The sequence below is a fragment of the Oryctolagus cuniculus genome, chromosome 6 (genome assembly GCF_964237555.1).
Source record: "Oryctolagus cuniculus chromosome 6, mOryCun1.1, whole genome shotgun sequence".
In the NCBI taxonomy this organism is placed as follows: Eukaryota; Metazoa; Chordata; class Mammalia; order Lagomorpha; family Leporidae; genus Oryctolagus; species Oryctolagus cuniculus.
The window spans coordinates 134,701,309-134,716,670 of record NC_091437.1 but is presented as its reverse complement, the minus strand read 5'-3'; the positions used below and the strand labels follow the sequence as shown (position 1 = coordinate 134,716,670).

Here is a 15,362-nt window from a genome sequence, read left to right as displayed (position 1 = left end):
GTCTTAGATTCAGTGCTTACAATGCCTAGTTGGTGGTGGTGAGGTGCTATCTGATGGTTTGAAGTATAGATGGGAAGAGGACAGAGTTATAGATTGAATAATTTACTTGTAGGCACTTGGAGGTTGACTTTGGAAGGAGAGAGGAATGGAGAGAACAGTTTGGGAGGCTGTTGTTGCCAGGGGCTTTCATTAATGACTTGAGGATGATTAGAAAAGGTTTTTTTAAAAACTGTCATTTCTGGAGGTAGTGAGGGATAATTTAGGAGCTCTGGAAAATTTGATATATTTCAACCCAGGGAGTTCACTTTAATTCAGCAAACCTTTACAGGCACCCAGGTGTGTGAAACACTGTAGGCTTAAGACATGGTCTCTGGTCTTGAAGAGCTTGGCACAGAGGCTTATTCTTGTGTTAAATGATATCTTAAATTGTTGCAGAATTCCCTCTGCTATTTAAGTCGTAAATTTTAGTTTATTTTTTTCTATTCCAAATAAAATTGTAATCACCATTTGAGTCAGCAATTCCATTTCTGGGCTTTTGTCTTATATACATCCTTTGTCTAGAATCTTCATTTATTATATGTCTTTGTATGTTTTCCCTCCATATTTCACTTAAATAATTTGTGCTTCATTCTTTCATCATGGTAGAGACATTATTTCCTTAGGGGTTCTGTTCTCAACTACCTAGTTAGAATGTGTACAAGTTGGCTTCTATACTGTACTTTCTAATAATACCTGGTACTTCATAGAGACTATCATACTGTATAGCATTTATTGTCTGTTTTCTCTGCTCAGACTATTCATTGTGTATTGATGGGTTTCCTTTACACCTTTTTCAATGTTTTATGTCCAGAACTGGAGCAGGCCTGGAAAATAGTGTATGATTTTGTATCAAACACATATTAAACAGCTTTATTGAGATGTAACTGATAACAAACCACATATTTAAAGCATGTAGTTTAACCAATTTGACATAGAAGCACACCCGCAAATCATCACCATAATCAAGTTATTAAACTAAGGTATCCCACAAAGTTTCCTTGTACCCTTCTGCAACCTTCCCTCTGCTCCTCACATATCCCCGGCCTCCCTAAGCAATTGATCTTCTTTCTATCACTGTAGATGAGTATATACTTTCTAGAATTCTATATGCATGGGATCATACACTGTACCTTTTCTGGTTTGTTTTATCCAGCATAATTATAATGGTTGATTTTTAAAATTTTTCCTGGATGTTGTATCAGTTTTTTGCTTCATCCATTTTGAAGTTCTGATGCTAGCCACATAAACATTCTTGATTATTATGTCCTTTTAACAAATTGACCTTGTTATGATTATGATATAATCTTTATCTCTGTGATACTCTTTGAAATCTGTCTGACATTAAAATACTCTAGTTATATTTAATTAATTAGATATGTCAATTAATTCTAGTTAATTTAATCTATTGGTGTCTTTGTATTTAATATATATATTTTTTTTGACAGGCAGAGTGGATAGTGAGAGAGACAGAGAGAAAGGTCTTCCTTTTGTCATTGGTTCACCCTCCAATGGCCGCCACGGCTGGCACGCTGCAGCCGGCGCACCGCGTTGATCCGAAGGCAGGAGCCAGGTGCTTCTCCTGGTCTCCCATGGGGTGCAGGGCCCAAGCACTTGGGCCATCCTCCACTGCCTTCCCTGGCCACAGCAGAGAGCTGGCCTGGAAGAGGGGCAACCGGGACAGAATCCGGCGCCCCGACTGGGACTAGAACCTGGTGTGCTGGCGCCGCTAGGTGGAGGATTAGCCTATTGAGCCGTGGCGCCGGCCTAATATGTGTTTCTTATTTGGCAAAATTTGAAAGGTAGCTGCAGAGAGTTATACTCCCCAAATGGCCACAGTGGCTGTGACTAGGCTAAGCAAAGCCAGGAGCTATTTCTGGGTCTCCCACATGGATGACAGGGACCAAAGGACATGAGCCATTTTCTGTTGCTTTCTCAGAGGCATTAATAGGAAGTTGGATCAAAGTGGAGTGGTCAAGACTCTGCAGGGTCCGTATGAATCCATATGAATGCTGTCTTTGCAAGCTGCAGCTCATACCTCTGCACCACAGTGCCAGCCCCCGGTGCTTGCTTTTTTATTCAGTTAGACAATCCGTTTTAATTAGACTTTATATTTAATACAGTTATTAATCTGGTTAGGATGGGGTGTTTCATCTTACTAATGATATTCTGTTTATCTCCTCTAATCTTTTGGAGAATGGAATTTTCCTATTTTTCTGAAACTTTTAGGATTGAGTATCTTTAATGAATCAATTTTTATTTCCTTTGTTACTTATTAACTTAGTTCTTTGTTATTGTAGTGATTGCTTTGGAGTTGATAGTATATAGCTTTAACTTATATTACAATATACATTGAAATGATATAACTATTTAATGTGTAAGAAGCTTCCTTACATTAATGGGACTATACTTCCTTTTTCTCTTTCCAGATTTTATATTATTGTTGTCATGCATTTTATTTTTGTAGATTGTGAATTCTCCAGTACATTGTTATACTTTTGAGTGTCCCTTTAAGTGATAACAAAGTATTGTATATTTATTCATGTAGTTGCCATTTCTGGTGCTTTTCATTCTTTATATAAGTCCATATTTTTATCTAATATTCTTCTGCCTAAAGAACTTAATATTTTGTAGAGTATGAATCTCTAGTGATGAACTCTTGACTTTTCTGGTATGAAAACATCTTTATTTTGCTTTGGTTTTCAAATGATATTTTTACCATGTATACAATTGTAGGTTGATAGTTTCTTTTTTTCTTTCAGTATTTTAATTATGTTGCTCTAGTGTTCTTGCTTGTATTGCATGCGAAAACTTTCTGTTAGCATGTGCCTGGTGTGCATTTTCTCCCTGGCTGCTTTTGAGACTTCTATTTTATGATGGTTTTAGGCAAGCTGATGATGTTGTGCTACATATAGTTTTGTTCAAGATGCTTATATAATGGACAGTAAACTGTAAGTTTATAGTTTTTATTTGCCCTTTATTTCTTCCAATTTGCCCTTTATTTCTTCCAATTTCCCCCCTTTTTGTCTTTTGAGGATTCTAGTTACCCATTTTTAGATAGCTTAAAGTACCAGCTCATTAGTGTCCTTTGCAGTTTTTTTTTTTCTTTTTCCCATCTTTTTTTTTTTTTTTCTTTTTAAAGATTTATTTATTTATTGAGAGGCAGAGTCACAGAGGAGAGGGAGAGACAGAAAGATCTTCCATCTGTTGGTTCACTCTCCAAATGGCTGCAGTGGCCTGCTCTGGGCCAATCCAAAGCCAGGAAACAGGAGCTTCTTCCAGGTTTCCCATGTAGGTGTGGGGGCCAAGCACTTGGACCATCTTCCACTCTTTCCTAGGCTGCCATCAGGGAGCTGGATTGGAAGTGGAGCAGCCATGAATCAAAGTGGCACAGGCGGAGACTTAACCTACTATGCCACAGTGCTGGCCCCTTTTTCCCATTCTTTTGTGTGTGTGTGTGTGTGTGTGTCTATTTTATTTTGGGTAGTTTGCATTCTCATGCTTGTAACTTCATTAATCTTTTACAGTGCAAATCCCTCATTAATCCCATTTGGTGTATTTTTTCATCTTAGACATTAAAGTTTCATCTCTAAGTTTGATTTAAACATCTATTGTGCTTCTTGTCATTTTGAACATATACAATATGCTTGTAGTAACAGTTTTATTATTCTGTTCTGATGATGACTTCTGGATCAGTCAGATGTTGGCTTCTGTTGATTGCCATTTTCCTTACTATGAGTTTTGCTTTCTTTTCTTATTGCATGCCTAGAAATTTTTGATAGGATGCCAGAAATTGTGAATGTTATCTTATTGGGTACAGTATGTTTTTGAATTTGTATAATATTCTTGAGTTTTGTTCTGGGATATAGTTCAGTAACTTGGAAATAGATTAGTTCTGTTGAGTCTTGCTTTTATGACTTGTTAAGGTGGTTTGGAATAGTGCTCAGTTAAGGAACAACTGTTCCCATACTGAGGCAAGACTCTGTACTGTACTCAGGATCCCATAAATTAATTGTTCTCATCTCACCTTTTGGAAATAAAGTTTGGAGCCTGCGTTTCTTTCCTTGGCCTGCAGTAGTTTCCTCAGACACATGCCATTAATTCTACTGAGTGCTTGAGGGAGAACTTTGGTAGATCTCTGGGATTCTCTCTGTGTAGCTATCGCCTCTGCTGCTCTCTGCTGAATTATTAGTTGCCTTGATCTCCTCAGATTCTGCTCAGTTCCTTTAACTCAAGGATTCTGCCACAATCTGCTGCACTTTCCCCTCCTTATGCTAGGGTCCGGAAACTCCTTAAAGCAGTAAGCTGGGACAGTGGTAGGACTCACCTCTTGTATTTCCCCTTCCTTAAGAAACAGTGTCCTCCTTTGCTGCCTGATGTGTACTGTCTTGAAAATTGTTGTTTTGTGTAATTTTGTCTTTTTTTAAATTCTAATTTCATCTTACTGGTTTCTTATGAAGGAAAGATAAATCTGGCCAATACCTATTAGTCCACATTGGCATGAAAAATAATTTCTGTAGAATAATAAAGCTAGAAAAAATTGAAAAGAGTTAACGAGGATAGAGAGAAAATGGGAGTTGAGAACGTTTTTAAAAGAAGTTTGGGAAGTACAGGGCCAGAGAGAGCTCTGCTTCTGAGTGTAGAGAAGACAGGAACAAACTTTTCCATTGATTTATTTTGTGCCTGTGGAAATTTTTGACATATTTAAGTGGAGGGGAAGGGGTCAGTGGAGAGGAAATAACTTCTGGCAGAAGAAGGTAGAATCAAAAACCTAAATGGGAATTAGCCTTTAAGGGAGCAGAGGGCCAGGAAAATCAACACTTGGCACTTTGCAAGTTTTTAATTTAAGCTTGTCAATAATTTTGTAGGATCAGCATTAACCTTTATTAAAAATGAGGAAACAGGTGACAAGGAAGGTGTAAGGAAGGTTACCTAAATTAACCAAGCTGCTAATTAGTGGTAAAGCTGACCCTAAAGCTCATGTATTTTCTAGTGGTTTGTGAGGCCCTCTTGGCTATTTCTTCCTTCAGAGCTTGGAGGAGAAAGGCTGGTGACGGTTTAGTTATAGTTGGAGTAAAGAGAGAGGAGAGTGATATAACCATCGTAATTATAGAGTTTACATTCATGTCTGCTCTTATGCAGGAAAATACGGGGAAGATAGCCAGAAGAGTACATTACAGTCACAAAGACATTGTATAAGATAGTTCTCTGGAAGCATTTCTCCTACTTATGGGTTTACTCTGTTACATGAGTCTTGTTTCATCACCAAATATGCAGATTTTTACCTTTTATTATGTCTTCATACACAAATAGTAAGCTTAGTAAGAAAAAGGAAGACAGCTCAGTTAGTGGAAGTTAAGTGGCCCAAGAATTGCCCTTTATTTCTAAGTTACTGTTCCTTGCTTCTCCTTCCCCTTTAAAAAAATTTAATGTACTTACATAAACATTAGGTTGAATCAATTTTAGCTGGTGTCGAAAAAGCTGAATATTGGCAATTTCATGTAATTTAATATAATAGTATGTTTTGAAAGGACAAGAAGTGGTAGTGAATATCATTGTTAATATCAATAATGTGAACCAATCTTCTTTATTCACAAAGTACATGCCCAAACCAAATCCAGGGTCTGGCACATAGTAGATGCATTAGTGAGTTTTTCATAACTATAACAAATTCCTAAAAGGAGCTTCTCAAGAAGAGAGGAGGTTTATTTTCAGTCACAGTTTTGGAGGTCCACAGTCCAGATTGGATGACCCCATTGGTTGGGTGTCTGATGGAGACTGGCAATGGCGTAACGTGTGCAGAACACCACATATAGATCAGGAAGCAGAGAGACCAGTTAGGTCCAACTTTGCTTTTATAACCAATCCTCCCAAGAAATACTTTCCCAGGGCATGCCCAGGGACCTAAAGAATTCCTATTGGGCTACCTCCTGTACTCCATAATTAGACTTCAGTCTCCACCGGTAATCCTTTAATCTTAATCCATTAACCATTAACAGAAGACTTTGGGGACCAAGCCTCATGAACATGGGCCTTGGGGGAAACACCCATACTATTTCCCAACTCATAGCAGTAGACACTGAGTAAGTAATTTATCAATTAAACACTAAATATTTTTAAGGCTCTTTGAGGATTTCATATTTTACCTGCACAAAGCTATAGTTTTGAAGTTTTCTGAGTATCTGAGGGAAAAATCCCTGCTTGTTAAACCTTCAGTTCTTTTTAAAAGACAAAAGGGATAGGGATTTTTCAGCAATGCTCTTTTGTTTCCAATACATGATAACATTAAATTTAAAGTATTTACTACTTGGCCTTCTCTGTAAAAGATTCCTCTTCAACTATTGTAAAGATCTAAGCAGAGATTAGACCCTCCCTGCCCCTCCTCCTTTTCTTGAGAGAGTGAAAGAGCTCTGTCACTTTCTGGACACTGCTTGTCTCTCTGCATTGCTCTGTCTCCCACTTTCATGGTAAAGAGATTAACAAAAATTAAAATATTTCTTTACTTACTTGGAATCAGCTATTTTCTGAACACCACACAGCTTTTACAAAATGAGAAGCATGGGGGCTGGCGCTGTGGCGCAGCGGGTTACACCCTGGCCTGAAGTGCTGGCATCCCATATGGGTGCGGGTTCTAGTCCCGGCTGCTGCTCTTCCGATCCAGCTCTCTGCTATGGACTGGGAAAGCAGTGGAGGATGGCCAAAGTCCTTGGGCCCCTGCACCTGCGTGGGAGACCCGAAAGTAGCTCCTGGCTCCTGGCTTTGGATCGGCACAGCTCTGGCTGTTGTGGCCATCTGGGGAGTGAACCAGTGGATGGAAGACCTCTCTCTCTGTCTCTACCTCTCTCTGTAACTCTTTCAAATAAATAGAATAAATCTTTAAAAACAACAACAACAAAAACAAAATGGGAAGCATATCCTATTCTCATTTTATGTTCTAATAATTAATAAGAACTAATATAATTTTCTTACTGTATCATGGTTTCTTAACAACGGCTTTCTATATCCACATTTTTGCAAATGAACTATTATAATACGAAGTTAGAAAGCCTATGATCTGTTCAGCATTATCCAGTGGTCTTTGCACAAATATGAAGAAAATATTATTGTATTATTTCTGATGCTACTGCTTTGGACTGTTATGTTGCCATGTACATTCCCTGCAGTTTACATTTCATCCACACAGTGGTGCTAGTAAACAAAAAATTGATACTTTCCTCCAAGTCAACAGAATCTGAATTTCTGACTGTTCTTAGAAAATAAACACTTTCTCGAGTTTTTTTAACCTCTATGAACTGTATCATAAAATGATGATTTTACTTCTAAAGTATCTTCAAACTTTAATTATCCCTCACTTGGAGACTGCAATAGATCACTAATGAATAAATTTTCCAAGTTGTTGTTAATTGGTACTCTTTATAAACTAAAGTCTGACCTTTACTCTCCCACATAAACACTGTTAATGAATTCTTTTTTTTTTTTTTTTTTAATTTTTTTGACAGGCAGAGTGGACAGTGAGAGAGACAGAGAGAAAGGTCTTCCTTTTGCCATTGGTTCACCCTGCAATGGCCGCTGCGTCCGGCGCACCGCGCTGATCTGAAGGCAGGAGCCAGGTGCTTCTCCTGGTCTCCCATGAGGTGCAGGGCCCAAGCACTTGGGCCATCCTCCATTGCACTCCTGGGCCACAGCAGAGAGCTGGACAGGAAGAGGAGGGACCGGGTCAGAATCCGGCGTCCCGATTGGGACTAGAACCCAGTGTGCCGGCACCACAGGCAGAGGATTAGCCTATTGAGCCGCAGTGCCGGCCAATGAATTCTTATTACATTGAATTTATCAATAAAAATAAAGCAAAACCTTTCATCAAAGCCTCGATCTAACTCGTTAGTGTCATTCATCTGCAGCCTTTCCTTGTGTAATTCCCCTTGTTGCTGTATACTTCATTCCGTGTTCTCTTCTTTTGGTTCCTTGAACACAGATTTTTCTTCTTATTTTAGTTCATTTTTTCTTTTTTTTCCTGCAATAAGTAGAGGAGTGTGTATAAGTATTTGTCATCCATAATTAATTCTTTCTTATGTTTTGTTATCTTGGTGTAATCTTTGGGAAGTTTTCATAAATTTCCCTGAATGGACCAGCTCTCTGTTATGAGTTCTCATAGCATTTAGAAATATTTCCCTGTAACATCACAGTTTAATTGTGCAAAACTCATTATGTAAAAGTTATATATATATAATTGACTAAAGTCTGTTTCCTCTGTACTGTTTGCTTATCACTGTATTACAGATTTCTATTCAAATATTTGCTGAATAAATATATCAGGGGTGATAAATATTAGATGTCATCTAAGAGACCCACAGTCCCACATGAGAGTACCTAGGTTTAATTTCCAGCTCCAGCTCTAGACTCCAACTTCCTGCTGATGCAGATCCTGGGAAGTAGCAGTGATGGCTCAAGTAATTGGGAGACCTGAATCGAGTTCCTGACTTTGGCCCTGGCCCAGCCTCAACTTTTGTGAGCATTTGAGGAGTGAAGCAGGATATAGAACCAAAAAGTCAGCCAGCTAGGACTCAAGGCAGGTACAGGAAGTAGAAACAGGTGAGAATTCTGGGAAAACAAGAAAACAGTTGCAATCAGAATGCCATAAAATGAATTTTATGTTAAAGTGACATTTTAGGCTAGCATAGGTCCACTTAAATATTTCCTTGCTGAAGCAGAAAATAGTTCTAGATCTTGGGCAGCTCTGAGCTGTAAGAGTTCTTATCTGCCTGGAAGAGCAGGAAGAGTGGGAGATAGAGGTCACGATTAGCAAATTTAAAATCAAGGAAGCAGCTGATGCCTTAGTGGCGATAGCCCTGTTCTATAAGTAGGAGACCTTGCTTCTGTTCCAGCAGTGATACTGTTTTGTTCTGTACCCTTGGAAACAATATGGTATGACATTAGAAGAGTCACCACTTAGGTTTGCATTTATTTCCATAACTTTATAATGAGATAATAAAATATTCTGTTCATTTCTTAATGTGTGATAAAAATTCATTAGATAATAGAGCTAAAAAAATTTGGAAAGTATAGAAATGCTTTATAACTTGGGCTTATTTACTCAGAAGAGAGGAAAGCCTTCATTTTTAGTATTTTCATTTTCTTTTCTCATTAAGTAAGAGGTTTCTAAAAGAAAAGATGGCTATGGAATGGAAATTCCTATCTCCTATAACCATTATATATATTCTAAGTTCTTAGAGAGTACAGCCTTAAACACGGTGCCTAGTCAGTACCTTGAAATATTTTTACATAAATCATACAGTGAATTATCCTGAAGGCCTTTCTGATTGTCATTCTTTGGTTTCTTGGCCTTATACACATTCTACAGAAAGTAATGATTTGATCTTGATTTTTTTTTAATTTCAGCTGTGGCAGAAGTAAAACTTCGTGATGATCAGTATACGCTGGAACACATGCATGCTTTTGGAATGTATAATTACCTACACTGTGACTCGTGGAATCAAGACAGTGTCTACTACATTGATAACCTTGGAAGAATTATGAATTTAACAGTGATGTTGGTGAGACAAACATAATAGGGTTTTTTTTTTCTCTAGTAAATTTAATTTTTAAATTTCTCTTTGAATCTGATGTTGAGAGTTAACACAATGTGTCTTTAATATATGGAATCCTGTCATTCGGCACAGTAAGACTGCATTTCTACTCAGTTTTTGCTTGGCGATTCCCCTCCAGCCATTGGTGGAATTTTATGTATCAGTGTCGATATAATGTTCATGCTTGCTTTTCCTATTTGAGGTATTATTCCCAACTGTAATAGTGCATTTATCTTTGTTTTGTCTCTTGAATTTTATTTTTTGCTTATGCAGGTTTTATCTATGCAAATTGGATGCAAGTAGTTAGGATTGTTTTTCTATTATGAATGGATCCTTTCAGCATTATGAAATGCCCCTCTTTAGGCTCTGAGAAATTTTGTTGATTAATATTAATTTTTTCCTATCCTTTTTCTTTCAGTTTGTCAGTGCTCTTATTTTTAAAATATCCATTTATAAAGAGCATAAAATGGGTCTTACTATGTGCTTTATCTTGTTTGCTGATATTTAATATAATTATTAATATTAATATTTTTGGGTTTATGTTACCATCTTGCTGTTTCTTTTCAATGTGTCCAGTTGGTTTCTGTTTCCAACTTTTTGAGGGGATCACTCAATTTTTTTTTATAATTCCATTTAATTTTCTCCATAGGTTTTTTTTTTATCTAAATCTGTCTTATTTTTTAATAGTTAATGTAAAGAGGACCGTATTCTTCCTTAACTAATAAAGTGTCTTTAATATTATTTCATTTAACAAACTATAAACACTTCAGAGTAACATAATTGCTTTTACTTCCCCTCTCACTCTGATCTATTTTTGGCGTTTATTTTACTTCTTCATTCCTTGTGAGTTCCACAATAGATTGTTAATGTATTTGCTTTATATAGCCAGTAGTCTGCTGATGGCTTCCTTTCTGTTCTCTGCTCCTTCCAGCTTCCTGCACCTTGCATGTAGAATAGTCTGTCTAAAGTTTGCTTGTCTGTTTTTAAAAAATACCTTTGGTTAAATTGTTTAACATGTCATTTGTGACCAAATGCACACTTTTTAAATGTTCAGTCTTAGAGTAGGTAAAGTGTTGATGTTATTTAGAAAAACAAACTAGAAAAGGAATTTTATGTTTGCCTGACTCCATCTTATAGGTAACTATTAGGTAATCTTATAGGTAACAGAATAGGTAACTATTCTGTCTTGAGTACTCTTTTCTCTGCAGTTTCTTTTATTAGCTTCTTGCTAGTCCTTCCAGTGTTGATGAGGGATTTTTTGTTTTTCCCCATATGAATGCAAAGTGATGCATTTTCTTAAAATATAAACCTTTCTTCTCGATAGATATGTACAGTTCATACTGCCTTTCTCTCCAGTGTTGTTTTCTAGCACTTAGTACACTACAATCGAGCAATACTAAACTCTTGCAATTCCTGAGACATGCTCTATATGCTGTAGCTTCCACACCTTTCCCCATACGATTAACTCTGTAGAACATTCTCCCTGGTCAGGCTGTTTCCTCCATCTTCACTTCAGTACCAGTTAACCATTTCTTTATCTAGGAAGCTTGCCCTGAAATCTTCCTGCTGCTCCTTTAGGAATAACTACACCACTGACTCACAGATCTGTGTGGATTGTGAACTCCCTCCAGGCCAGAGGTTGCCAAAAACTTTTCCTACGTAGGGTATTAAAGGCTATGTAAGTCAGGCAATCCTCTCATTTTAACCATTGTAGTGTGAAAGCTGCAAGACTGAATTGATGAGTGTGCCTGTGTTTCAATAAAACTTTATTTACAGAATCAGTTATTTACAAACTTGAAAATTAGCTTGTGGATTGTAGTATGCTGAGCTGTGGATTAGGCCATGGCTTTGTCTTATCTTTCTATAATCCCAATATCCAGCAGAAAGGTGGTCAGTGCATTTACTAAATGGATAATAGCTCCTTAGAGCTTTTTTCTTACTCTTGAGAATTGGTTTTGCATTCTTGATGGGATCTTCCTCCTGTTGTTTCCAATCCAGCTACAGGTATGTTCTAATTGGTGACACAGTGTTTATTTAAAAACATTGGGGAAGAAAAGTTAGGTGTTTTCTGGCAATGATAAACATTTCCACCAGGTGGACCCAGATACTAAAGCATATCAATGAACAAATAAATTCTGATTGTTTCTTGCTAGAGCAGGGGGGGATATAATCTGACCTCTTGTTCCTTTAAGGATTGTTTTTTCTTGTTAGATACATCCTCTGAATGACTCTTACTGGCCTGATGTGTATAAGCTAGCTAAAGTAATAGGACATGTGTGTTTATTAGTGGCTATACTTTGATGTGATGTAGAGTTGTGTGTATGTGTGTGTATTTCTAAGTTTTCCTTTACTCTTTTTCATTAACAAATATGGCTGTTGGAAGCATGCATTATTCCCTAAAGTTTTCCAATAAAATGTTTTCTAACTCAGGAAGACAGATGATATCATGTTAGATCTGAACATGTTTATATTTGTGGTATTATATTCAAAATTTTATTTTACTTTTCCATGGGTATCTTGTGGCATGTCATGCAGATCCAACACCTACTGTTGTGGAGTAAGGTGGTTAGTAGAAAGCTAATTGGACATTCAAGTCAGAGTTGCCAGATTTATTTTCACATGTTTATTGAGAACCATCTCACTATAGGACAGTGGGACATATATTTTGCTACTTAGATCTTACCCTTTTTAGGTGCTATGATTAGATGAATGCATGGGTAACTGTTACATGGTTATAGCAGGCCCCCTACATATTCTTGGTTTCAGTTTCCTCATATAAGGTAAGAATGATAAGCTTTATGAAAAATAAGGTATGTGTAATGCTTTGTAAAGTGAAAGGCATTATTCAAATATAGAGTATTACTATACAGGTATTACTAGGCTATCTTAAACCCAGGCATAGAGATGTAACTTGTCTAAATCAAACAGCTAATGGAGGGCAGAGTCCAGTGTGAAATGGTGTCTTCCAGTGTGCCACAGTGTTTACACATTTTTATTGTTGGTTAATAGACACATTTTAGCAAAGTAAACAAGATTATGTGGTGTTCTCCAAGGGATGAAGTGCCCTTTGATCCTGCTGAACTGTTTAAAAAAAGAAAAAAATCCATCTTAAGTATTTTTCTGAATGTTAAATTCTTTATCTTCCTCCTAATCTTAGAAATAAACTGGATTAATATGCAATAGGCTAGTATGAACTAAATGTAGTTTATAGTTGAAGATGCATTTGCCCATAGTATGTTGATAAATGTTGAACAACTGACTCTCTGGGAAGGGAATGGGAGGTTGATTCATAGAGTTTACAAATTTCTGAGATGTAAAATATTTCTACGACCGGTGCTGTGGCATAGTGGGTAAAGCCACCACCTGCAGCTCCAGCATCCCATATGGGTGCTGGTTCGAGTCTCAGCTGCTCCACTTCCATCCAGATTTCTGCTATGGCCTGGGTAAACAGTAGAAGATGGCCCAAGTCTTTGGGCTCCTGCACCCGTGTGGGACACCTGGAAGAAGCTTCTGGCTTCTCATGGGTACAGCTCCAGCTGTTGCAGCCATCTGGGGAGTGAACCAGAGGATGGAAGATACCTTTCTCTCTCTCTCTCTCTCTCTCTCTCTCTCTCTCTGCCTCTGTGTAACTCTGCCTTTCAAATAAAATAAAATAAAAGAAAAATATTTCCAACAAGGCTAATTTCAAGTTACCAATTGCAGAATTCCTGGGAATATAATACTTGACTTCCCTGAGGCATTTGGAGTTGGCTTTAGCATGTAATTATATTTGCTAGAACTAAGTAAGTTAAAGGATGGAAAAGGAGAAACTGAAGAGTGAAATGGTACTTTTATCTCATTTAAATTTGAGGGATGGTCACCTGCTTTTTTTTTTTTTTTTAATTTTAATTTAAATTTTTTTTTTTTTTGACAGGCAGAGTGGACAGTGAGAGAGAGAGACAGAGAGAAAGGTCTTCCTTTTGCCGTTGGTTCACCCTCCAATGGCCGCCGCAGCCGGCACGCTGTGGCTGGCGCACCGCGCTGATCCGAAGGCAGGAGCCAGGTGCTTCTCCTGGTCTCCCATGGGGTGAAGGGCCCAAGCACTTGGGCCATCCTCCACTGCCTTCCCTGGCCACAGCAGAGAGCTGGCCTGGAAGAGGGGCAACCAGGACAGAATCCAGTGACCTGACCGGGTCTAGAACCTGGTGTGCCCGTGCTGCTAGGCGGAGGATTAGCCTATTGAGCCGCGGCACTGGCTAATTTTAATTTTTTTTTACCTTTCCTCACTTTTTACAATACTGATTATTGTTTTGTTTTATTTTCAAAGAAAAAAGAGTAAAGTAGATTTGAAAGTAGGAAAACAGAAAACTTTCTCACTAGAATTCCTTTTGGGGAAAAAATAGAAACCTTTGGTCTTAGAGATCAGACTAATATTGGACTACTTATAGTAGTAACACAGTGTGTTGAGCTCATTATTTAAGGATATTATGGAATTATTACTTTAAAAAAAATTTTTTTATTTGAAAGAGTTACAGAGAGAGGTAGAGCCAGAGAGAGAGAGGTCTTCCATTCTGCTGGTTTGCTTCCCAAATGACTGCAATGGCCAAAGCTGAGCTCATTTGAAGCCAGGAGCCAGGAGCTTCTTCCAGGTCTCCCAAGCAGGTGCAGGGTCCCCAGGACTTGGGCCAGCTTCCACTGCTTTTCAGGGCATAGCAGAGAGCTGGATCGGAAGAGGAGCAGCTGGGACTTGAACCAGCGTGCATATGGGATGCCGGCACTGCAGGCCAGGGCTTTAACTCTATTACTGGAACTGGGTGATGGGTGTGTGAGATTCATTATATATTTTTTCTACCTATTTTAGTATATGTTTGCAATTTTTCATATGAAAAAAATAAAAACAATTACAAAAGGAAAATATATGTCTCCTTCCTGTTTAGACTTCTTCCAAGAGACAAGGGAGTACTGTATTGGAGCAGAAACACTTTTATGATGTGCTTTTATGATAGACAGATTTATGGTATTGGCTGTGAGCTAAATTGTCTTTCCACTAATACATGTATTGAAACCATAACTTCCAATGTGATTGTGGTTAGAGACAGACTTCTGGGAGGGAATTAAGGCTAATTAACTGAAGATAAAGGTAAGGACCTAATCCAATAAGGTTAATAGCCTTTTTTCTTTTTTGATGTATTTGTTTATTTGAAAGGCAGAGTTAGAGAGAGGCAGAGAGAGAGAGAGAGAGAGAGAGAGAGAGAGAGGTCTTCCACCCACTGGTTCACTCTCCAAATGGCCCCAAGGGCCAGAGCCATGCTGATCCGAAGCCAGGAGCCAGGAGCTTCTTCCAGGTCTCCCACTGTGGATGCAGGGGCCCAAGCACTTGGGTTGTCTTCCGCTGCTTTCTCAGGCCATTAGCAGAGAGCTGAATTGGAAGTGGAGCAGTGGGAATTCCATCTGGTGCCCATATGGGATGCTGGCCCTGCAGGCAGAAGGCTTAGCCTGCTATGCCACAGAGACCACTGGGGTTGGTGATCTTTTAAGGAGAGGAAGAGAGAGCACTGTGTTTCCAAGTGTACACATGGAGGGAACGCCTTGTGAAGACACAGCAAAAGGGCAGCTGTTTCTAAGAGAGAATCCTCATCAGAAACTCACTCTATTGGACGTCTACTTTCAGAACTGTGAGAAAATTTTGTTCAGTGGCCCAATCTATGATATTATGTTATGGCAGCCCAAACATATTAATACAGGTATGTATTGTTTTAGACT

General features: G+C 38.2%; 1 protein-coding gene across 1 annotated transcript in view; it reads left to right on the top strand.

Moving 5' to 3' along the window:
* NUDCD1 (NudC domain containing 1) overlaps positions 1-15,362 on the top strand; it is a 90,195-nt gene that overhangs the window by 3,704 nt on the left and 71,129 nt on the right. Inside the window, exon 2 of the mRNA XM_002710736.5 lies at positions 9,433-9,587. Coding sequence (XP_002710782.1) covers positions 9,433-9,587 — 155 coding nt within the window. The remainder of the gene's footprint in view (positions 1-9,432; positions 9,588-15,362) is intronic.